At 49.3% G+C, this 25,387-nt stretch overlaps 1 protein-coding gene across 6 annotated transcripts in view; it reads right to left on the bottom strand.

Annotated features, from left to right (window-relative positions):
* Positions 1 to 22,913, bottom strand: part of SGSM2 (small G protein signaling modulator 2) — a 143,843-nt gene extending 120,930 nt beyond the window's left edge. For all 6 annotated transcript variants that reach the window (XM_073316038.1, XM_073316040.1, XM_073316041.1 and 3 more), the window contains exon 1: positions 22,650 to 22,913. In XM_073316038.1, the coding sequence (XP_073172139.1) occupies positions 22,650 to 22,706 (57 nt within the window). In that variant the 5' untranslated portion in view covers positions 22,707 to 22,913. The remainder of the gene's footprint in view (positions 1 to 22,649) is intronic.
* Positions 22,914 to 25,387: the final 2,474 nt, after the last annotated feature.

The following is a 25,387-nucleotide window of genomic DNA, read 5'->3' as shown; positions in this document are numbered from 1 at the left end:
AGGAGTAAATAACACTTCTTTATTTACTTTCTCCACACCAGTCATGATTTTATAGACCTCTATCATATCCCCCCTTAGTCGTCTCTTTTCCAAGCTGAAAATCCCAGTCTTATTACTCTCTCCTCACATGGCAGCCGTTCCATACCCCTAATAATTTTTCTTGCCCTTTTGCTGAACCTTTTCCAATTCCAATATCTCTTTTTTGAAATGAGGCGACCACATCTGCACGCAGTATCCAAGATGTGGGCCTACCATGGATTTCTATAGAGGCAATATGATATTTTCTGTCTCATTATCTATCCCTTTCTTAATGATTCCCATTTTGAGCGCTTAGCATTTGGGGCAGCACGTGGGTGGCAATGACTTTGCCCGTGTAGGCAAAGAACATCCTCTGTCCCCTACAGGAAGGGCTGCCCACAGAGTGAGAGAATTTGAAAGGGCCATTCAGCAAACAGCCTGTCATGCAAGCGTCCCTCTCCCAACCTTCCCTCTCCCCGTAATGGTCTGAAACAGTGTTGTCCATTCTCATGTTTGTCTTGCAATATCTGTTGTTTTTCCCATCTAAAAGCCCCAGCTGCTGGAGTCATGTGATTATGTGAGACTCTCACTCGGGGTTATTTTATTTTTTAATTAAAACTAATTTTCTAGCCCTCACAATTGCAGAGAAAGCCTGGAAACGCAAATGTGGACACTTTAAAGACTCCGGCCACAGAACACACAAAGAACTATTTCTTTCTTTCTCATGATTTGTATGCCAGCCTTGTGATGTGTTGAACATTGGGGCTTGGCAAGAAGGGAAAGACCCATAGGACCGTTTGTGATCACTGTCCCACCGTTTCGGGGGGGGGGGGCGCGCTTTGGACGAGTCAGAAGCAGCATGGGAAGGAGTGGATTGCGGAGGATTGAGACGTAGTCAAAAGGGGAAGCCGTCGCGAGAGAAGGCCCCCAGCTCTGAGAGTGGACTCTTTAACGCAGCTCTTGAAGAGGTTTAGCCTCCCCTGAGTGGTATTTACACCACTGTTGACTTACAAGCTTGATTTGTGCTTGCCTTGGCAGGAAAACAATAAAACATATCCCTAACCTTTCCCCTTTGTGAAGTGCCAGATTGAGACCATCTGGATAAACGTAACTAAGCAGGACCAAGCTAGGTGGAAATGAAAAGGCCAGGCTAGCAAGGATGCTTTGTCTATTCAATTTCCATCTGAAGTCAAAGGCCAGCTAACAATGAGCCAATGTTCCAGTTGAGATGGCCCTGGGTGAGGAGTCAGGAGACCAGAGTTCTATTCCAGCTTTGCCACTGACCTTGGGCGAAGGATATCACTACTCTGCCTCAGTTTCCCCATCTGTAAAATGAGGATAATGATACTGACCTTCCTTTGGTGAAACGGTTTGAGCTTGGTGGGTGAACAATGTTCTCTAAATCCATACTTAAGCCCCTCAGAAACAGGTCTGACCGACAGAGGATCCAAGTACCGACAAGTGTCGCTGTTGTGAAGGGGACCTGCCGGTGCTTAGCACCTCTGAAAGTCAGCCTGCTGATTCGGGACCACAATATGGAGCGACACACAGGGTCAACTCCCTGCTCTGCCCCAGACTTGCTGTGACACCTTGGGCAAATCACACTGTTTCTCTGGGCCTCACTTCCCCTTCTGCAATGGGGATAACAGCACTGCTCAACCCCACTGGAGTTTTGGGAGGATAAATACATTAAAGATCATACATTAAAGATACTAAGCCCCGAAAACCAATCGGGGATTAATGCAAGTAAGAAAGGACTCTTGATCTATATGCTTAAAAGTTCTCACGGGGGCAGCCCCCTGCATGAATTACCCTGACATGTAAACGCCGGTAGATAAGCCTGGATTTGCCCAGCTGACTCTTCTCAAACATTTTTGAAGCCATGTGTTCAGTACTCCGCATTCTGTCATTATTCGCAGTACAGCAGTACCTGCTCCGAGGATCAATCATAGGCCAGGGCTCTTATAATCTAGAAGTTATATCAACCAAGGCAGAAAAAAGTTCCAGAGGAATATTTAACCTGGGGTTTATAGAATAACCCCAAGCTCGAGCTGGCAGCAAGCATTGGACCTCAGAGCCCCCAGAGCTAAAAGCATGAGCCACTGCTGATTGTATTACAGGAGGAACTCCGTTAGCTGGTGCAACCCCGCACTATTCCAGGGTGGTCCCCCTGTAGTGGCTGGTCCACATAAAGTGGTTTCAGACTCTGTTGCTGTCTTCAAGCAAATGGACCCAGTCCTTTAGCTAAAGCAACTGAGGCAGGAGATCCTGGGTTCAAACCCTGAAGAAAATTCAGATTGTAAGCTCTTTGGAGCAGCGACTGTCATTTTGTTCTGTGTTCATACGGCACAGAGCACAACAGGGACCTGGTCCATGATGAGGGCTCTTAGGCGCTACAGAAAGAGTCACCACCCCCACCTATCCGCAGGCATTGTTATACTGTCAGCTATAGTAGGCTTTTATCTTCTTTTGTGGACAAGCCCCTCCAGGGCAACCAGGACCCAGGCTGTGCCAGTGAGGATTCTACTGTCAGCAGAAAGAGGAGTAACTCTCTGGATCTTTAAGTGAATCTTTTATATCCCCAATTTTCTGCCATTGCATTTCCTTCAAAAGGGGAGAGAGTTTCAAAGGCAATGGAAAACCAAAGAACACAGCTGATTGTATTTGATCAGATGTTGCTGTGAAGATGAAAAGGGCTTTGTAAGTGCAACTGACTTTCGGGATGATGATGGTGGCATATTTTTGCATGACCGCTCAAAACAATACAAACTCCCTTGCAAAAGGTCCCCAGAGGCCAGCACTGCTGCTCTGAAGATTCCCCCAGGAGATGTAACAGCCAAAAACAACTAGTATTAGATGCTGAATATAAAGGAGATTGCTACATTTTGGTTTCCCAGCAACCCCGTGCATAGGAAACAGGGTAGCGAAGGTTTTCATTTCAACCTCTGGTTAGCTTTACAATGATAGATCAGGTCATAAAATGTATTGACCTGCATTCTTCAATCTCCCCGCTCTGAAAGCGATAGCCACAGAGGCAGTCATGGTTTTAGCAGGAGATGAGCAAGAGCCAGGGAAGATGGAGAAATCAAGTCACCTTCTATTATGTTCAATACTGTAGGGAAGAGATGGGCTTTAGAGGAATAGAGGACTCATCAGAGCGTCACTGCATAAACACACCTCATTGGGGACAAGAAAAAAGGGGGAAGAATACAGTTTAAAAAGAGAGAGAGACAGACTCCAGATCCTCTAGTGGGAGAGGGGAACAGCTACCGCAGTGATTTTACTATTTGAACGGCTGTCGCACGCAGAGGTCCCAATCAGTGGACAGCGCCAAGCACTGCACACCCTGAAAAGCGTTCACCTCCACCCTAACGAGCTTTCGGTGCCCAGGCTCATCCACACCCAAGAGCGGCGTAGGGAACGGGGGGCATTACAGCAGCATACGGCCACGCCCCCCCCCCCCCCCCGCAGCCTTCTGTCGGTCAAGCTCTGATGCCCAAGCAACACAGCCGTGCTGGCGGAAGTCCCAGGTATGGATGTCGTTGTACAGGACGTAGCGGGCTTTCACCAGGAGTCCTTGCGTCACGCAGGGAAGGTGGTTTTACTATCCTGGGGAAAAGCCCGGCTTTACAGGCCTAGGCTGCCTCTGCACTCGCTTTGCTTGGCCAGGAGAATAGAATGGAATTACTATACCAGGAAAACGCTCCCAGTATAGACAGAACTTAAAGGGGCCTTCTACCAGCGTATCACTGTATTAGGAGCTATGCCAGCACGAGGCACCCTTATACCAGCAGAACTGTGCCCCTGGTAGAGGGTTTTCCAATTTATCTGCTTCATTTTTTTAAGTCACCCCCTACCTAAGTTCCCTCTGAGCTGCGCAGCCATGCAGCTGCCTTTTAAACCGCGCACAGGGGCTCAGGGCTGCGGCAGGGAGAGGCGCCCCTCCATTGGCCTGGCCCCAGCACGGACCTGCTGCGGCCGGGGGAGAGGAGCCTCTCTCTTGGCCCAGCCCAGCCTGAGCTGAGCCCCAGCCCTGAGCCCCCTCCCACACCCCAAACCCCTCATCCTTGGCCCCACCCCAGAGGCCTCATCCCCCTGCACCCCAACCCTCTGCCCCAGTCCTGAGCCCCCTCCCACACCCCAAACTGCTCATTCCCCCGCCCCCCATCCCTGAGCCCCCACCCCCACCACATGAATTTTGTTATGTGCACCGATATGAAGGTGATGTGTCACACATCACCTCCATCTTGGGGCACATAACAAAATTCATTCCGCACATGGGTGGAAAAAATTAGAGGGAACACTGCAAACAAGAATTAAAAATACCTAGCTCTTCGACAGCACTTTTCCATCCGTAGATTATACTGGGACAGAGCCTGTGTCGGCAGACGTAGGCGGAAGGTGAAAAACAAGCACGCTCAGTAACACTGCTGAAGCCGGCTGCTCTCACTCTGGCCCCCCACTATCGGCAGGCCCGGGTTGTCTCTGTCTGGCTGTGTTGTTATCCCCATTTTATAGAAAAGGAAAGTGAGGCAGAGAGAGGCTAAGTGGCTACCTCAAGCTCACATATGACACAAAGCTGGGAACAGAGCCCTGGAGGCCCAACTCCTCATGTACAATCTTCTCTGCCAATGTTTTTATAAACCCTCAACGCTGGTACTAAATCCGACTGTTACCAAAAACTTCATTAACCGACATCTCACTGTTATGCCCACTTGAGACCCGAGTGTGACTTATAGCATGTGTTATACCAGTGGATACATTTACGGGAAATTCGAGCCACATCATGCAGGGCTGACATTGTAATGTCTGAAATTAGGCTCTGAGCATTTAAAAGGGGCAGATTTAGTACCAAGGGCACTTCACTGATCTAAACATCCAGCAAAGCAGGTCATTACTTGCAGAAGCCTTTATCTGCCTTTGACTTTCTTCCGTTCTTTTTCTCAATTACTCTTATTGCAGTACTACCAAAAAGTGCCAGCCAAGACGGGGGCACCATTGTGCTAGACGCTGTACACACACACACACACACGTTGTAAAAGACCCCAAAGTACGTACAAGCAAAACAGACAGAGGGTGAGAGAAAGGAAGGGTGGTGGTTCCCATTTTGCAAATGTGGAAACTGAGGCACAGAGCAACTAAGTGACTTGCCCATGATACCACAGAAAGTCTTCAGAACTCAGCCCAGATCTCTTGATTCCCAGGCCGCTTCCAATAATCAGGCGTTTCCAGAGAACTGTCCGACTTCCCTCTGAACTGACCCACCAATAAGATACAGCAAAACATTCTGATTCCCCATTTGGTTACCTGTATTAAAAGCACCCGGCAATCTCTCCTCAGGTCAGAGGTCTGAGAAAATAATTACATATCGCCGCAGAAGGCCATTTCCAGCACAGTCTCTACTCACAACAGCGATTTAAAGGCAGAGCGAGCCTCACAAATGTTCTGGGGAGATTGTGAACCTTAATAGGAAGTGCTTTCAGGGCAGGAAAAGCAGACGATAAATGTCAGAAGCCGGAATACATTATTCGTCGTCGCCACATAATTCCCAGAAGCTCCAGGGGCAGGGAACCAAGACAATCTCTTCTCTGTGATCCGAAGAAACAGTGTTCTTGGGTTTTTTTAAAGGCTAGAAATTGGAGAACATTTCTAGAGAGGGAATTATTCCGTCCTCTGCCATGCGGCCTGCTGGCAGCTTGAAATCAGGCTTTTCACACCTAAACCCGTACAGACACGCATGCAGAGACTCTAGAGAAGATCTGGGCAAACTGTAAGTTAATCTTGTTACCAGAAACGTTAGCCCCTTCCCCCTGCCCCCCACAGAGACCTGTTTAAACTAGTGAACCGCTCTGAATCCAGCGGGACTTGGCATAGCAAATCCAGGCTGTAGGCTCTACCAGGAGAGAAGGTTGGCTAGCAGGGAGGGATGATCTTGCAATTCGACCAGCATTTCTCAAACTGGGTGTCCTGACCCAAAAGCGGGTTGCAAGGCTACTGTGGAGGAGGAGGGGTGTTGTGAGATCACAAAAAAAATTACCGGGATTAGAGGGAGAAGTCTAGGTATTACAATCACTATGGGGAGGCAGAGATGGATGCTGCTGGCGGTGACTCCGCCTGCAGAGCTAGGCTCCCAGCCAGCAGTCGCCGCTCTCCAGCTGCCCAGCTCTGAAGGTAGCCAGCAGCAGCGCAGAAGGAAGGGTGGAAATACCATGAGTATGCCCCTGTGAGTACGTACAGTCATTTGCTATCACAAGGGTCGTCACAGCCTGAAGCATTTTCAAAGCGGGGCCCAGCAAAAAAAGTTTTCGAACCCCTGGTTTGCTGCATTGGACTGACCAGCATGAAATTTGGGTTCAGTTCCTGGCATGACAACAGATGCCCTGGGAGTATGTCACACTCCATTTAAACCCAGATCTGTGGGACCCAGGATGGTGGACTGGGTGTTTCCAAGCCCATACTAGGCAGACCTTCTGATTCAGGTCTGGGGCTTGAGCTGGGTCCACACTGCGAAATGACAGGGATTGGACCAGTCACAGCAGTACTTGGGCTCTGACCCACCCGCCCAGCAGCGACCTAGGACCCTGGTCCTGAGTGCTGGCTGAGCCAAGTCAGATTGACGTATGTGTGGAGGGGAGGAGGTGGGAGCGGGGCTGGGCTCCAAGTGAGTCAGAGTGTGCAGTGCAGACATATCCTGTGTGACCCTGAGCAGGTCACTTCATCACTCAGTGCCTCCTTTGTAAAACAGGGATAATGCTTTAACCTCACCATGGTAACGACTGTTAGTGCTGACGGACTGCGGTGATGAGAGCAGAAAGGGATCAGACACCAGCAATGAGAGCTTTGGCTTCCTGTGACTGCTACTGACTCAGAGGGGCACTGTGGGCAGATCATTCCAAGGCTGAGCACCCACAACGACAGCTAAATCGGGGGAGCTGAGGCGCTCAGTCCTTGTGCCTCAGTTTCCTCACTCACAAAATGGGAATGTTACTTCCTGTTACAAGGGGGCAGCATGGCTCAGTAAATAGAGCCCAGGACTAGAAGTCAGGAGACCTGGATTCCCCTTCCGCCTCTGCCACTGACTTGCTGTTCGCTCTTGGGCAAGTCATCTAAACTCTATATGCATCCGTTTCACCAGCTATTAGATAACGAGGATGTTCATAACTTTCCTGCTCGAGTATAGCACTTTGTAATCTAGGGGTGAAAAATATTACACAGATGCTCTGTAACAGGAATATTAACACTCACCTCTGAACAGGGAGTTTAGATCCCTGGATGAAACGTGCGTGTCTGAGTGCACTGTATTATTATTATACATCATCACTCTAATCCACCCCACTATCTAACCCTCCGTCTAGCTCTATATCCTACTTCCTGCAGTGGCCAAGTTCTTCAGAGGTAAGTGAACACCAAACATCGGTCTAAAGGATGGTTTTAAAGAAGCGTTTACTACACCAGCCCTAAGAAGGGATGTCTTTAGGGTTTTGTTTTTAAATCCAACAACAAAACAACTCTTAAAAACCCTGCAAACAAGGTAACCATCCCAGCCCCTGCTAGCGCACAAGATCCAGACTACTTATCTTAACCGAGGCGCTATTTTGACAGACCTTAAAACTGCTAAAGCTTAGACGTTCCTTGACGTCTAAGGGCTGGACTCTGCACGCCCATTCACACGTGAGTGCACGAGCAATCTGGCGGGCACGGCTAACAGTTTGCAGGACCAGGGCTGACATTAGGGGAAGACAGACATAGCTAATCGTCTCCTAGAAACAGAAGTCTGGATCTTTAACTCTCCGCACCATTTTCTATGCTGTTTTCTCGCCCCCTTTTAATTTCTTCCTCTTTTCTTCCTGCGTTCGGGTCTTTCCTGCTCAGCATCATTGCCTACCCCGACTGATACGCCACAGCAGCGGGTGTTGCTTTGGGCCAGGTCTGTGACCCAGTACGATGCCCACTGAGGACAACCAGACCACCCACGTGCTCTAAGTGAGGCATGTGCTTAAGTGCCTTGTCGAGGGCTGAAAAGTGCTCACACAGTCCCTTCTGTGACCCGGCCACAAGACAGAAGAGCTGCTGGAAGGAAAGGTGGTTACCTGCAATACCTCGAACTGGCAATCACTCCCCTCGGAGTCTGAGGGCAGAGGTCGCACTCTGGCAGCAGGAAAAACACAGCCCTAGGGGGGCTTTCCACACATCACTCAATCTGCACGTTTCACCTCATCACCCTCCCCTGTGCGCCGTGCCTGTGCGGCCTCCGGAGTCCCTCCATCATTCACAATTCCTCATCGCTCCCGAGGCCGCGCACAACTCGTCCCCTGGCAAGCAGCTAACCCTGCCCTGATCCCTTGACGACAGCGGGCTTGAGGGTTTCCACACAGAGAAATCTACTGATTGTCATGGGACTGCTGCCGGCCCACTTCTGCAGGGAGGTGTCTTGGCCCAACAGAGGGCAGCTGGCCCACCATCTGTACCCTTTAAAGGCGGGGGGGGTCTGAAACCGGATTTGCTAGAAATGAACATTTCCGGACAATTTGAAGTCTCTTTTCCCTGGAGCTGGGGAACGCAAGTGGCTAAGGCCCGGCTCCTGCAAACACTCACATGCTTCACTTCACCCAGGCTGAGCAGCATCACTGAAATCACTGGAAGCCAGTACAGGATTAGAAGTTTGCTCGGGCCTATTTTTAAAGCCCGACCCAAACCCCTCCAGATCACGGCCAGTCCAAACCGGATCCGTGTGTCATGTTGTTTTCATACCTGACCCAAACCCGACACTTGTAGTCAGGTCCTGTCGTGTTCAGGTCCGGGGCCAGCTGCAAGGGCCTAACCACCGGCCTGGACTCCATTTTCTTGACTTTGTTTCCTCCGCGGAGCCACTGGGGTAATTGCCCCCCGCCCCTTTCATCTTCCCACAGCCTGTTCCCCAACCCCAGCCAGCTGGCCGCTCCCCACACTGGCTCAGCACCACACACAGAAGGGCAGCAACTCCCCCCCAAACCAGAGTCAATGCCGTTGCCTCAGGTTTGGGGGTTGGCCCCCCGGGGGTGGGGGTTCCTGCTGCCCCGGGCCCACAATCCTCCTTCAGCCGCCTCCTGCCAGCTGGGTCAGCGCGGTGGCAACTGTGTGCCCCATTCCTGCCGGCCACCACCACCTGGCTGTGTCCCGCCCGCACTGTGGAGCAAGAGGCCCTGCAGCTTGCGGCACCCTCCCTCCGCAGTGCGCACAGCAAAGCAAGGTGCCGGCCGCTGGCAGGAACAGGGCATGCAGCTGACACTCAGCCGACCCCACGGGCCGGAGGAGGGGATCGGAGACGACCTGGCCCGAGCCAGAGCAGGTTGGATCCCACTGGCTTCGGGTCGGGTTGCAAGGGTCTGGATTAGGGCCTTACTTAAATAATTACTTAGCACTGTCGGTAGCCCTGGTGCCAGCAGGGTGCCATGTACCCCACACTTGTGTTTGTGTCACTAAGACTGAATATGAACACAGCGTACGACCAAGTTACTCGTCTTGTTTCTCACAGCTGTGACAAGTCTGCTTTTAAGAGCCACGACGCAGAAACTCCACTCACACTAGGCAAGTTATAAGCAGGTTAGTGCTCAGATTGGAGGGCTCCAAAGATCGCCGAGGTGCTGCAGGAAATAGGCTTGGTGATTCAGTAGGGGACACTCCCCCCATACATCACGCCAGGGTGGAGGGCTATCACAGGACACTGCAGCGTTGCGGGTGCTGGGGACAATACCCAGACCTGGGCTTCTGGTCACTTGCTGTTGTCTAAAATCCACATCATTTTTCTTTCAAGAGGCAGCATTTACCCCAGCATCCTGGCCAGTTTCAGCTGGGGTAATTACTGAGTACTCCATCAGTCTCAGTTGGACCAATTCTTCACTTCCTCTGCTCAAGAGCTGCTTGGCACTGCGGCAGGGGGTGGGGTGGGGGGGGATGTCAAACAGATGCCATGGTTCATCCTAGAAGCAGCTGCATTTCAGTGGCAAGAAAAACAACTCCAGTTCCTAAAGTGCTTTGGGATCTTTCAGGAGAGAAGCCGCTAAGGTTATCCTTCTGATATTCGTTTCCCAGCTGGAACGAGAGCTTGGTTTGAGTACAGTCATGGCAAAAGCACCATTTCAGTAGGCAGCAAATAAAGAGCTGGAAAAAGCCTGCTTTATGGGCCTCCTTCTCACAATAGATTTTCCAGCAGAGAGAGAGACGTTTGAAACACAGACTTATAGCCAGCCTCGGCATGAAGCCCAGTTGAGTCAAATCTTCAATTTATATTACATCTCTCTCTCTACTAGAGTCAACAAAATAAATTCTTTACCAGTGGAAACACCCGCGAAAAAAGCAAATACATCAGTAAGCCTTTCCAAAAGGATTCAACTGAAAGGTTTGACGGGAAATAAAATATTTATATATATATTTCAAGCCACTTGGCACAAAAGAGAACTGAATTTCAATAGATTCAGTATAAGCAGTGAAAAAAAATATTAGAAGATCATTAAAGTTTGAGGCGATTTGGAAATAATGTGACATGGGAAATGGACTGCTGCTTTAAGGAGCGAGTGAAGGGAAGCAGCCTTTGAGAACGCCCCCATGGAGATGGGTAACCACATTATTTGAGACTGGAGAGGAGAATACAAGAGCAACATGTGTGATGTAACAGTCAGGCATTAGCAGTTATACTGCAAGCTACATAAAGTGATGCTGCCGGGTTGGAAATCCTACATATGTACCATTGTTGAGAGGCAGCACAATCTAGTGGAAAGAGCACTGGACTGGGAGCCAGGAGATCGGGGGACACTTCCTGGCCCTGCCACTGACCGGCTGGTTTGACTTTGGGCAAGTCAGCGCTTGTCTATACCTGGTTTAGTGAGGTGTAACTTTCAATCCACACTAGCATGTTGCACACTAATTGGCCCACGGGGACCCTGCTGTCATACACTAAAAGTTCCCCAGTGCACCCGTGGAACGACATTGACATACACTAGGGAACATTTAGCGAACTAAAATTTACACCCCTGCGGGGTAGATTAAAGCACCATGTAGACAAACCCTCACTTTACATCCCTGCGTCTCTGTTCCCCCTCTCACCCTCTGTCGGTCCATGTAGACTATGAAATCTTCAGGGGAAAGGCTGCCTCTTACTCGGTGTACGTTCAGTGCCAATGCTCGGGTTGCAGCCTCTACACAGAGTGTGATTAATGATTACATCCACAAAGAACATTATTTAGGTTGCAAAGTTGAGCATTCCAAAGCTTGAAAACACCAGATTTAAAGCTGTCTTTGCAACCTTAATTCTGACCCCTGGTGCGCCCATTCTGTGACTGAATGAAGCAGGGTTCCTTTGGAAAAAATTAGTATATGATAATATAATTAACGGCTGGACCACAATGCATATGCATAAGGGGGCAGAATTAAAGCTATATTGAAGGTTGTCTCCCCCTCCAAATTTCATGAAAGATTCATCCTGTTTACTGACCAGTTTTAGCCAAAATTCTCTCAAGGAATGCAGTCAGAGAGTAGACATGGCGATTTGTCTGAGTTTCTCTCTCAGCAAAACCTAAATGGAATTTCTTGGGACAAAGAAAAGGCACTTCTCTAGCCAAAGGCTTCCCCCGCTCTGAATTTCATAGGCTGCAAACAATGGAGGTGTTAGAGCTCTTAAAAAAAAGTATTGCAAGATTCTTTTATAATGGTAAGTGTTTGGCAACCCACCTACCAGAGTCACTACCCGCTTCCCCTATAATAATATAAACTTAAGTGGATTAAAAACAAAGCTTTTTAAAAAAAACCCAAAAAACAGGAAACCTATGGGTGGAACTTTCAAAGGCACTTAGACGATTTAGGAGCAAAAGTCTCACTGAAAGTTACATAGGTGCCTTTGAAAGCCCCACCCTAACTCTTAAAATCCTACATGATATCTACCTTCAACACTTCCATTTGGCTTGGACCATAAAAATGAACTAGTCAGTTTCACTTTCAGAGTCTCATGCACTAGGCAGATATTACAATGTTTGGGTTAAGACAAACAGGTCACTGATTTGTTTAGTAGACAAAAGTGATTTATATAAACTCATACACTCAGATACAGGTATGAACAAAACCCACGATTTTGCCTTAAACTTCCTGGCTCTCTCTCTTTAAACTCAAAATCTGGACCATGTGCCAGCTTTCCACTTGTCCTGGACTGTAGTCATCACTTTCAATGCAACGTCAAGGGCCAACCTACAGTGCTCATCATATGGCAGTGTCGTCTGGAAATACACTGGGTCATTTCGTGACATGAAAGTTAAAGCCATGGGCTCCATGCGGGTTTTCACTTGCCATCCTTGGAGCTTCTTTCCTCACCTAGTCACTCCCAGCCAAACCACACCACGTAAGCAAGCTTGCTCTGCTTGAGATGCGGTATGGAGGAGGCAAAGCACACCGGCTATTATATAAAAATAGGAATAATGATACTGATCCACTTTGTAAACCGCCTTGAGATCTCCTGACATGATGCACTGTACAAGAGCTAGGTGCCACTACTTTGTGAATCCCAGACAAAGAGCGTGTCGGTGTATTGCCTGGGGGAGAGCAGGACATTAGTGATTTCGAGGCTGGCTCGCTTGCCTGGGGGAGAGCAGGACATTAGTGATTTCGAGGCTGGCTCGCTCAGTCTGCTGCGTGCAACTTCACTCTCCTGTAATGTTCCTCAGCTGCTCAAGCGCTTAAGTCACGTGAACAAAGCTCTGAGAAAAGCAACAGGGCCCATGTCTCCAGACATCTGGGCGGTAAGCAAAGGAGGACGGCGTGGGCCCAAAACAGCCTGCGCCCAGCAACGGCTCTGAATTCAAACAAAAAAATTCTGATTCAAATGTAGCCAGCAATTCAGTCCCAGCATGAAGTCGGAGAATCATAGAAATGTAGGGCTGGAAGGGGGTCACCCAATCCAGCCCCCCTGCACTGAGGCAGGACCACGTAAATCCAGACCGTCTCTGAGGGGTGATGGTCTAACCTGTTCTTAAAAACCTTCAGTGACGGGGATTCCACAATCTCCTTGGAAGCCTGTTCCAGTCCTTACCTATTTTTAGCCCATTCATACATGATGCCAGATAAAAATCTGCCCCGATTAGGTGAGAAGCTGCAGCAGCCTTTTCAAGGCAGCTTCCAGCTCTTGCTTTCATCTAAAGGTCTGTAACATCCCTTCTGAGCCACGTTCTGAGAAGGAACATTCACGACATCCTATTAAAGCCAGCGGTAGCATCTTCAAATCAGCAGCCCGCTGCAGGCAAGCTTGGAAGAGGGGATCCAGAGAATGTGCACCCCCATTAGCAGAAATGCTGGGAGCCCCTTGTCTCCTGCGGTGCTCAACAGGGTCCCAATTCCCACTGTGAGCAGGGAGGAGAGAGATCACCGGGCTGACGATCCCTTCGATTTCTCCCAGAAAACCCTTCACAAAGAGCTTGATACACCTGTACTTAATTCCCTCTGGGATCAGGGTGATCCGACTCCAGGTCAGAGCTTTGGATGTTTTTCTCCCTTGACTCCAACGCGTCTTGCAGATACTTGCCCACAATTATATTTTGTGCAGACATGGGCATTACATCAGAGGCATTCAAAAGGGCCTTCAAAAGAAGGTGGGAAAGTATTGGAATGAACTGGTTAATAGGTACCACCACTGGCCTCGAGTGGATGAAATCAGAATTGCTCAACTGTGCAATAGGCCTTATACCGCTAACGGTGAACGGGGATTCTCTTTTATCTCAAGTGGGAGAAGTCTATGATTCAGGAGCAGGAGGATACTGCTAATAGCAAAATGGAGATTTTTCTTCAACTCTAGTAGTAGGGTTTTTGTTTTGTTTTTAAGGATCCAAGTTCATTCCTTGCTGTCACAGTGGTATCCCAATTAAATACGTAGTAAAGCATAGTAGCACACCAAGTTCCTCGCTGATCACAAATAGAGAAACTGAGGGGCAGAGAGAGAGAGAGATTTTAAGTGACATGCCCAAGGACAAACTGTAAGAGAACCCAGATCTCATCTTGCAGATCCCTGCTCTAAACACTAGCCCACACTGCCTTCCGTTCATGTTTGCTCCCAGTATCTCTAGTACCGATAAGACATGTTGCGGGAAGCAACGCATTTAGATTTTCCATATAATTTTAATATAGTCCATCATAAACCGACAGTGAAAACTTGACTACGATGCTATATCTCTGAGCGCTAAAGTCAAGAAAGCAACAAAGCATGATGCCTAATCGGGGCAGATTTTTCAACATTCTCCAGAAAACAAAACAAGATGCCAGACACCTGCAGCTGTTTCCAAAAGCAACATTACAAGACTAAATACAAACCAAAGCTGGGGCCAGCGTATCAGCAACAGAAGCGAATCCAAGCAGGAAAGCAGCCCTCACCTCATGGGTACGGTGGATAAATGTGTTTATCCCTAGGCATGGATGACATGACCTTCAGTGTGATCAAAAAGAAACTCAATCAACAGCATCAGTCGCACGGGGGGAAATAAGACATTTACAACATAGAGATACGTGCGGGCTGGAACGTCATCGGACAAACAGGTTTAAAAAAAAGTTTTAATGTCTACAGCACTTCCAAAAAGATATAGCAGCAGACTGAACCTCACTAAGAATAATACTGTTGTATAGGGCTTTTCATCAGTAGATCTCAAAGCACTTTACAGAGAAGGTCAGTCTAATTAGCCCCCGTTTTACAGATGGAGAAACTGAGGTGAAATCACTCACCTAAGGTCACTCAGCAGGCCAGTTACAGAGGTGGGAATAGGAGCCAAGTCTCCGGTGTCCCAGGAGTCCTGAATGCCTAAAATTACCTTATCTACTAGGCTACAAGGCCTCCTAAGTCGCTACATGGCTATTCCTCTTCCAGGATGGATAAAAATCAATAAAAAAAAATCTGATTTTTTTTATTTAAATAGGCTTTTTCCTCAAAAGGCATTTTATTAAAAAAATCCTATCTAAAGATAATTTTAATTAAGATACATTATAGCTCAAAGATATCTCATCATGGAATAGGGATTATAAATTCTAATTCTGTAGTATGAGACAGTATATTCATGTAATGTTTTAGAAAAGTTTTGTAAATGAGTTTCAACAGTTCATGGATTAGGGACCCCATCTTATGGGGTTCCGCAGGCTTTTGTATAGATTATTTAGGCTAATCTTTCTACCTACCCCATGGGACTCACACTCAGTCTAGAAGATACCATCAGAGATGCTTAGTTTTGCAGTTCTCAAACTGTAGATTTGTGTCTCCAGAGATAACATGCTTGTTAACAGCAAAAATATTTTTAAATAAATAAAAAAAATATATATATAGAGGTGAGAAATAACAGACGTCAACTCTATTGTCCCTCTGCAGATTTGTGTACACAAAGTCAATCCCTTACCTCTCTCTAAAAGTGCAAAGTTTCAAAAAGTTCAATGAATAGAAGATTGCGGGGGGCAGAATAGATCTGGACAAGGAGAAGTCTGGAGATAAATGTGAGGAGCGAGGGACATATGCTTGTTTTGTTAAAATATTATATGTTTTCTGTTAAAGAAAAAAATCCAGAATACATAATGTTGTTGTTTTAGTTAAATAAAACAATGTAAATGTCTGTCTGGTGATGTTCTCCTCCTAATACAACATGGCAAGAAAATCGTCCAAATATTAATAATCATCCTGTTGGAGTGGAGATAGTTCAACTCCCAAAAACTTCATAAATATCTGCTTCAATTACCTTTGGTAAATGAAATAACCAAACAATCATTCATTCATTTTCCGATATAGCTGTAAAACTAATCTGAAAAGTTTTCAAAATAAATCACTGTTTAAAAATGTATAGTGTGTACCTTCTAAAAATGAAACCTACATCTCTGAGTTGTGAAGAATATGTATTAAGGTTATAACCACCACCAAGAATGCGCTTTTATGTAGAAAACTATTTAAATCACTAGTCAGGAAGACTCGATTTAATCACGATGATCAAATCATTTTGATTTAAATCAAATCTACCCTGTCCTTTTCCCTCTCCTACTGCCCCCAAAGTTTGATCCAATGAAGATGACAGCATGTTTTGAGCAACACATCATCATATACTGTAATTTCAGGGGAAGATTGAGGCTAAGAGACATTTGGGCTAGTGGATACAGCACTGGGCTGGGAATCACGATATCTGGGCTCTGGCACTGTTGTGGCTCCTTGCTCAAATTACATCCAGTTTTGTGCCTTGGTTTCACCATCTGTAAAATGGGGATAATAAATACTTACCCTTCTTTATAAGGAACTTAGAGATCTCTAGATAAGAAGGCTATATAATCAGAGCTAAGCATTACTGTTAGAATGATGCTGGGCTTTTCCCCATCCTGAGTATGCAGTGAACCCAATATCATCCCAGCAGAACACCTGTACATTAAAGATGGGCTTCAGTAAAGAGATTCAGGTCTGGGTTTCAAACCACCCAACATTTGTGGCTGTTCAGAAGTGGGGATTTGTCTGGCCTCGTCTAATGGCAGGGCCCCACCTGCATGTTACAAACCAACCCTGGGGTTTGGATTCCCGCCATGAATCTGTGCCCTTCTACTCTGCCACCTGACCTCCCCCGCTTTTCACTCCCTTCCGTCGGCCTTTCCCCCACGTCCATGTAACAGCTGAACAGCTACCGTTTGTGAAGCTACAGACTGCCGGGATATTTACCATGCCACTGGCACCAAAGCAAATTGCCAGGCGGGGTATCCAGTCTGCGCGAAGAGAGTTCTGCACTGAGGAGCCAAGCTCTGGGTCTTTTGCAAATACAAATCAACACAAACAACAACGTATAAAGCGCCCCACCGCAGCACTCGCTACTGTGGCTCCTGTCCCATGGGGCTGGGCCCCACTCCGGAGATCGCGAGCGAGGGTCGGAGCACCACTTGCTCAGATCCGGCCTCCCCCTCGCGCCCCGCAGCCCATCATCATGACAGAGGGGAAGCCAGGCCAAACCTGGGTGGTGCTGTGACCCTGTGCACCAGGCTGCAATGGGTGGGGCAGATGCCACCACTGCAGGATGAAGGCAGGGCTGGCTTGCTCTGCCACTCACTCCCCCAGCACCTCCCACCCCCTCCAGGGCAGGAACTGATCCTCGACTCCCCCCCTCCCGGGATAAAAAGAAACAAAATGAAATTCCCCAAAAAATAAAATGAAAAGTTATACAAAATAAAAAGGCATTTCATGGGGCTCTACTCAGGAGCAGGCCAGGCTGCAGGCATTATTTGCGGGGGGAGGGGGACACACATTATACTGCACCTGAACCCCCAGAAGAACGTCCAGGAGCAATAATAGGTGGCACTTAGACCAGTAATACCTGGCACTTTCAAAGCACCTTACATAACCTGATGCTAAGTGCGCCTGGAAGGCCAATGCTATCATCCCTCTTTAGCCCAGGGGGGTTAAGTGACTTGCCCAAGGACACGGAGGGAGGATGCGTCTGAGCTGACAGCAGAACTCAGGCATTCCTGGTTCCCAGTCCTGCACTCTCTCCCCCAGAACATCCACGTTCTAAGATTGGTTTAGTACAAAGAAGGCAAAAGCATCTGACATGTGTCATGCACAGGAGAGGAGAATGGAAATCAGCACAAAAGCCCGGCTGAGGGAAACAGGCAGAGAAGCCAGGTACAGGGCAAGATACGGGTGCGGCCCAACGACGCGCAACCGGTTGCCCAAGACCAGTCATGCTCATAGTTTTCTTACTGCCTTATTCACAAACCGCAAATATGCTGTTGCTCACGCATCAGCTGAGCTGATAGGTCCTTTCCATCTCTAACGTATAACTGGCAGGAACGGTCATATCCCAAATGTCCTTATTAATTATGCATAGAAGAGTCTGGGCATCTGTCCAGCTCAGCACGACAGGGCTTCCTGGACCCAACACAAGTCAGACATGCCACAAACAGGCTGTGTCTTAAGACACCGGTTTTATTAATACAGTTCAGAGGAAGAGCAACTGTCTGTTGTACAACAACGGGCGAAATTAGCACCACGGGAGGACTGGTTTGTCAGGGAAAAGAAAAAGCACGAAGCAGGAACCTTGCAACTCCAGCCCCACTAAGATTCTTAATTAGTTACAACAAGCAAGCTGACTTCGGCTCAGCCACGGCTTCATCACTGAGCCTTGTTCAATGCCCAATTCTGTCTCCGTATCAATAGAGCCATTTTTCTGGGCTGTCAAGTCAAGATACTGCTGAAATCTCTCTTATCTCTGCTGCTGTCAAGATCAAAACCGCAGTCAGATGACTTTAATTGGTTGAAGAGACTATAAGAGTTTTGAAAGGGATATAAAACCTCATGCTTCAGGGCTTAATACAATCTCTTAGTAATGTGGGTCAGGAGGAAATCTTCCCTGTGGGCAGGCTAACCCCTAATTGCCTCCTGCAGGGTGTCTTGCAACTTCCTCTGAAACAACTGGTACAGGCCTGTTAGAGACTGGATACTGGATTAACAGGACCTTGGGTGTGATCCAGTCTGCTAGTCCCTAAATTCTTATAGATATTTTAATTTAGCTAGTGAAAATATTGATAAATGCAGAGGATGACTAATCACGTGCTAGATTGTTGCCTTTGATAATGGAATATTGTCTATTCCCCACCATTTCATGTGGATGCAATTCTGATTCATGCTGGGTTAACTACCCCACCACAGAATACAGGGCTAATTAACCCCTGGTTCCCCAGATTCCAAAACTGGCCTTTTTTAGCCTCTCCCTAAACAAACCCCTCCCCTCGTGGTCATGCTTTGGACCCAATCCTTGCACAACCGCTGAAAGAGCGGGGAACTGTGGGTGCCCGAAGAACGCAGGATCAAGCCTTCTTAATTTAATTTAAGCAAGAGCGGATCACAGCCATACAAATGTTTAGGCAAACTACCACATAACGATAAGAAGCATCATTACAAGATGTGAATGTCCAAAAACATTGTTCCTAAACACAGAAAAAAAAACCCCACGTGATGTTTTTGTAATACCACAAAGGAGTGGAGAGATTTATAAAAGCTTTATCTATGCAAAAGAGTGAGTTACGGCCAGATTCGTAGTTTCATAGAGCTTAAGGGCAAACGGGGCCATTAGATCACTCGTCTGACCTCCTGTATATCACAGACCATTAAATTGCACCCAGATACCCCTACATGAGGCCCAGTAACTTGAGTTAGACTAAACTGTGACACAGGCACAGAACAGGAGAGACTGAGGTGCCACCAAGGCCTCTGCAACAGCAGGGGATTGATTAGATGAGATATGCCCATATGATCTCAGCAAGCGATCCATACCCCATGCTGCAGAGGAAGGCAACCCCCTCCCATGCCTTATTCCCCCCTCCTCTTCCACACACACACAGTCACAGCCAATCTGACCCGTAAGAAAAATCCCTTCCTGATCCCAGATCTGGTGATCAGTTGGACCCTGGCCCCATGAAGACACAGCAGACAAGCATTTAAGAAAGAGGAAAGTGAAAAAGACCAGAACAGATCAGGCCAATTGTGCGTTGGGGAAAAAATTTCCTTCCTGACCCTTGCAGGCATCTACCTGAAGCATGAGATTTGATTTGAATATAGTCACTATTTTAAAGCAGAGTTATGAGCACATTGAGGGCAATGCAGAGCTTCCTGTTTTCACCCTGGCCCATGAAGGAAGGGAACGAACAGGGAGACTCTCAGACTCTAAGACCAGAACAGACCACACAACCATCCAGTCAGAGCTCCTGTACACACAGGCTGCAGAATCTCCCACAGAAGCTGGATTAAAACCCACGTTCTAGGAAGATAGCTCATCTCATTTTAAAGACTTCAAGTGATGGAGAGTTCACCACCTCCCCTGCTAAACTGTTCCAATGTTTAGCTACCCTCGCTGCTCGGAAATTAAGTCTTATTTCAAGGTTGAATTTGTCTCAACTTCATCTTCCAGCCACTAGAACCCAAAATGACCCCTTTACGAAATACACTAGAAACCTTATTATTGCTACTGATTTTACATAGAAGGGGCTTGGACACTGCAGCAGTATAAAACCAATAGATTAGATTAGATGCAACTCTCCAAAATTTCCTTTCTTGAAGTGGAGGGGCAGCTTGGTAAAGTTTTTGCTAAGAACTGCAGCCGCACTTTGGCCCCACTAATGCCACCTTTCGGAATACAATTATGAAATGAACTTCAGTAATTTGGCTGTGCAGATCTGATAGATTCTTGGATTGCTTATTTTGCTAAGTCACAAAGGCAACTGTAGAAAGGGTTAAACAATTGCAGCTGAACAAAGCCTCTGTTTCCCATTCATTGCCTCCTGGAGGGAAATTACATTTTAATTCAATCTGGCCAGAGCTTTATTTTATTTACTCTAGGCAAACTCTTAACTCTTTCAGCCTTATTGGCAAATAGATTAAACAAATTCATCACATCAGAAGCGTAATTTTTTGTTGCAATATTAAACCTGTCACTTGAGACCAAAAATCCAGCAGCGACTCCTGATTTTTCACTGGCAACAAAAGCCGGAGCGTTTGGCCAAAGCGTTTACTTAGATTGTAAAATCTTTGGGGCAGGGACCATCTTTTTGTTCTGTGTTTGCACAGTGCCTAGATCAACAGGGCCCTGGGCCTATGAATCCTGAAATAGAAAGAATACATAGAACTCGCCCAGTGCTATTTCTCACAAACAGGATCCTGGATCATGTTCTTGACCTCAGATAGCGACGTTTTACGCTCGCTAAGGCCTGGTCTACATTAGGAAATGAGACTGGCATAACTACGTCGCTCAGGGGTGTGAAAAATCCACACCTCCGAGCAGTGTAGTGAAGTCAACCTAAGTTCCCATGGAGACCGCACCAGGCTGACAGAAGAATTCTGCCATTGACGGAGCTACTGTCTGTGGGGAGGTGGACTACCCACACTCCCGCTGGCGTAGTTAGTGTCTACACTGAAGTGCTACCACGTTTTAAGTGTAGACAAGCCCTAACGTCCCAATCCTGCAAACTCTTAAATCCATAGGAAACTTCATTCATGGGTGTGCGCTCTTCAAGACAACCGGACAACTCCCATGATTAATACTAGGCATCTGTCAGGAGTGGCAATTCAGACATTTCTTGGGGGTTAGCGGTGAGAGCAAATTCCAGTCCCTGCTACCAGCAGGGACACTGTTCTCATCCCCGCTCAGTCCCCCAGCTAGGGAGTCTCCCCTCTCTTTTACCCGCACAGTGTCGGTGGACTCCCAGGAGCTCCTGTACAGGAACAGGCCCCTGCCCTCATGCGCCAGGTTGCAACATGGGCTAGCCACCCTTCCGTCTGTATAGTGGGTCAGCCAGGACAAATTTCAGCAGCACTTTGGCCATGCAGCTGGAGAGCAGTCCAGAGCGTTGCCAGTCGCACTGATTTCGTGTGTGACCCCTGCCTAAAGGGATCCTGTACTCTATCAGCCCAGCCGCTGCTAGCGCGGTCTGAGGCCACGGCTTGCCCCCCTGACTCCCCCGCTTACGGACCCTTAAGTGCAATAACCTTGTGGGGGGTAGGGGGTGTTCACCCCGTCAGCGCCTCCGAATTGGCCTGGGTGTCGTTATTTGCAGGATTGGAGCCTCGGGACATCATTCTCAGGCCTGAGCTTGCTCCGCGACTGATTCCAGCAAGAGCCTGACCTGGGGCTCGTCTCGGCTGATCACCCTGGTGCAGACGCCCAGCATCTGCGGCTCTGTGGACGTCAATCGGCATTACCGGGGCTGCACTTTCGATCTAACCCACAGCAGGCGGCACAAGTGGAGGGACGACAGAAGCGCCCCGCGCACGACTGCCCCCGGCAGAGCTCCTGGGCCCGGCTGCCCGCTAGATGTGCCCGAACTCCATCGTATCCAGCACCGATTAAACCACCCCCAGCGTGAGCCAGTCCCTGCCCCGAAGAGCCTACACGGGGCCAGGTCAAGACGCTGCCGTAAGGATCCGGAAGCGGCACCCTTCTGGGCACGTCTCCATCTTTCTTTTATGAATGAGCCGGTCTCTGATCCCCCATTACTGTGGGAGTGTCACCGGAGGCAAGGTGGGGGGGGGAGGAGTTTTTCCCCTTCCCGCTGAGCCTGGGCTGCCCCCTGAGCTAACCGGGCACGTCCCCCCAACCCTGCTCTCTCCCCTCTTAGTGCCCAGGCTCACCCCCCACCCTAGTTTAAGGAGCTGCTGGGGGGGGGGGGGAAGCCCCTTGATGCTCATTCCACTGACCCTCCCCAGGGCAGACAGGCGCTGGGTGGGGGTGTTGCACCGCTTCCTCCCCCAGCCACTGCGGGAAGAGCCTGGGGGGTTCACTGATCCCCCAAAGGCGCTGGGGTTGGGGGTGTGTCTGGGCTCGGCCACAGCCCCCTTGTGGCACCGGTGCGTCCTTGGCGCCAGACCCCCGGTGCACCGATTTCCCCCCCGGCCAGCACAGACCTCCGTCCCCCCCCACGGGGGGCTAGCACTAAGGGGGGGGGCGCTGCCGCACCCCGGGACTGCAAACGGGGCACCCCCCTGATCCGCAGACTGGGGGGGGCAGCTTTCACTGCTCCCCGTTATGCCCCCTGCTCCGCCAGGGGCCGGGGCAGGGAACCTGGACCCCCCCGGCCGAACCCCGCAGCCCCCCCCGGGGCCGGGGCCGCCCCCCCCGGGCTCTCACCTCCTTCTTGACGTTCCACAGCAATTTCTCCTTCGCCGCGTCCTCCGAGCCGCTCATGGCCGGGGCCGGGGCTGCCGCCGGGGGCTCCGCCGGCCCCGGGGGCTCAGCGCGCTGCGGACGGGGCGGGGGCCCGGCCCCGGGGGCCCAGCCACGCACCCTCCAGCCCAGCAGAGCCACGCCGCCGCCGCCCTGGGCGCCTCTCCGCAGCCATCTTCCCAGCCTCCGGCCTGACGTCAGAGTCCTGGCCCGGCCCCCGCCCCCGGCGGGGGGGGGGGGGGGGGGGGTTATTTGGCAACAATAACAGTGTGATACCGGCTGACACCTGCACACGCCCGGAGCCGGTGCACCCTGGCAGGCGCGATCCGCCCCCCTCCCCCCGCTGGGGATGAGCCCCCCCCCCCGCAGCTGGGAAGGATCAGCAGCAAGGGGGAAGCGCCCCCCCTACCCCCCCGGGACCTAGCGCTGCCCGCCGGGAAGGGGAAACAAAGCGGCGGGGTTTGGGAGGCGGAGACCCTCGGAGCTAAAGGCACCTTCAAGCCGGGGAAGCTGGTTGCACCTGGGGGGGGGGGCGGGATGGGGGTGCGTCAAGTGGGAATAAAACCCCGGGGGGGGGGGGGCTCCTGCGCCGCGGCGAATGAAACCCACCAAGGCCCCCCCCCCCCGAGGAGGCTGCGCGGCGCGTTTCCGAAACAAGGGCTGCCCCTGCAAGACACCGGCACTGGTGCACGGTCACGTTGCACGCAAATTGGGGGGGGGGGGAGGGGAGAAGGGGAAATTATTTTATGTTTAAACCCCTGCCGTGTAACAAACGCAAAACCCCAGGAACGGCACCCGCCCGCGGCCTTGCTCAGCCCAGGGCAGCGGAGCAGACCCCCCCCCCCCGGCCGGCTCCAGAAATCTGTTTACTGACATTTCCTGCTGATTTAGTCACTCTCGAAGGCGGCCTTAAAACGACACGCAGCTCCCCCCCCCCCAGAAACGCCAAATCCCTGAGGCCCTCGGCCCTACAATCTGGCCCCGCCCCCCGGCAGCGAGCGACCCAACGTTCCCCTGTCGAACTCTGAGCTCGGGAGCGTTCCATGGTAACCACGGCAACGAAGGGTGCGGCGCGTTCGACTCCCTGCGCGAAACCTACAAGCCGGGTCTGGACATTCTGTACTCAGGGTATCGCCCCCCTGCCCCTCGCGCTAGTTCGCGTGAGGCGTTGGAGACGGGAGGCAGAGGATTTGTTCTCGCTGAACAGCTGCTTTCTCTGCTCGACCTGCCAGTAACCGCAGACCCCGCAGTCCGTGGTGGGCAATCCCATTGCAAAAATCAAATCAAGGCCCTTGAGTTAAATTAGCAGATTTACCAGCTCCCACTCAACGCCCAGCAGGATGTTCTATACCCGCGACCCAATTCATACAAACGGCTTTCTGCTCTCAACAGAAAGTTAGACCTGTTGGTCCTCTCACGTTTTGCTCTCGCCCCTACCGTGGCCAGAAACAGTAGCCTCACCCCACCTCCTCCTTGTAAAACTGCCAAGGAAACTGGCGCCACCTGTTTGCAATAAACGCTCGGCCCAGCTTCAAACAAAGGGTGCTAACAGGGCCTGTGCAGCTCAGCTGAGGCTTTTTGAAAGAGTCAAAATAAGTAGCAAGTATCTGTACCTAGAAGCTTCTGGTCTCCCCTCACGTTTCTTACACTTCCATCCTTTGCCAAAAAGCTATTGCTAACTTATTGCCTGAAATGAGCTGTACTCATTCCAAACAAAGCAAGTGAGCAAACCTGGACCTGAGGACAGGCTATGACTTAGAAAAATTCAAAGAAGCTTAAATATTCACCATATGTTACAGGAGCAGGGGTTTTTGTTTGTTTGTTTTTTAAAAGGGCAGTGCAGTAGGGTAAAAAACCAATATGTACCTGTCTTGCTAACACTTTAGATTTAATTGAAATTTAAAAGAAATTACATTTGTAAAGACTTTATCATGTTTTAATGTCATCTTGGCCACTACAAAGGACTAGTCAGTTTCACTTTGATTCACAGTCAGTTTCACTTTCAGATCCTGGTAGAACAACAACATTTTGAGCACAAAACTGCAGGGAATATTTATTTTTAAGTGACGTCATTTTTTAAAAAAAAAAAAAGGAAATATTTCTACTGAACTTGGGTTTTAGAAAAGCTTGCTTTTCTAAAGCTGAAATTAGGAATCTGTGGGGCAGGACCATCTCTGAAAATGTACAGTGCCTAGCGCAATGGGGCCAAATCTGTTGGGGGCTCTAGGTGTTACTGGAATGTGCATAATATATCATGCCTACTTAGATCCTCATTGGAGACAACTGACCACACTATACAATATTCAGGAGAATGGAAGAGTCTTCACATTGGGAGCAACTTGATCTGGACTGCATAGAGGAGCAGAGCGCGTGACAGATGGAAACCCTATTAGCAGAGGCGGAAGAGGAAAAAAATAGCAGCTTCCCAATCTGTGTGGCAAATTACACAACTCTATGGAAGCTTGATGACAACAAAATAGATGCAGAGGAGTAACACACATCCCCCAATCACGAGGAACCACTGCCCCACCCAACAAGTGGGAACAAGTGGGCCACAGGAGCAGGTAATGGAGGGAGAGCATGAATTCTTATGGTGCTTCATGCCATCATGCTCTTGAGTTTTATAATGTCCAAGGCCGCATCATAAAGCCGGGGTAGAAGCTGCCAAATCATGAATAAGCAAGTTCTCCATGAGGACTATG

This window comes from Lepidochelys kempii, chromosome 17, assembly GCF_965140265.1.
Source record: "Lepidochelys kempii isolate rLepKem1 chromosome 17, rLepKem1.hap2, whole genome shotgun sequence".
Classification (NCBI taxonomy): domain Eukaryota; kingdom Metazoa; phylum Chordata; order Testudines; family Cheloniidae; genus Lepidochelys; species Lepidochelys kempii.
Note: the sequence above shows the minus strand (reverse complement) of the source record. Positions and strands in the feature narration are given on the sequence as shown.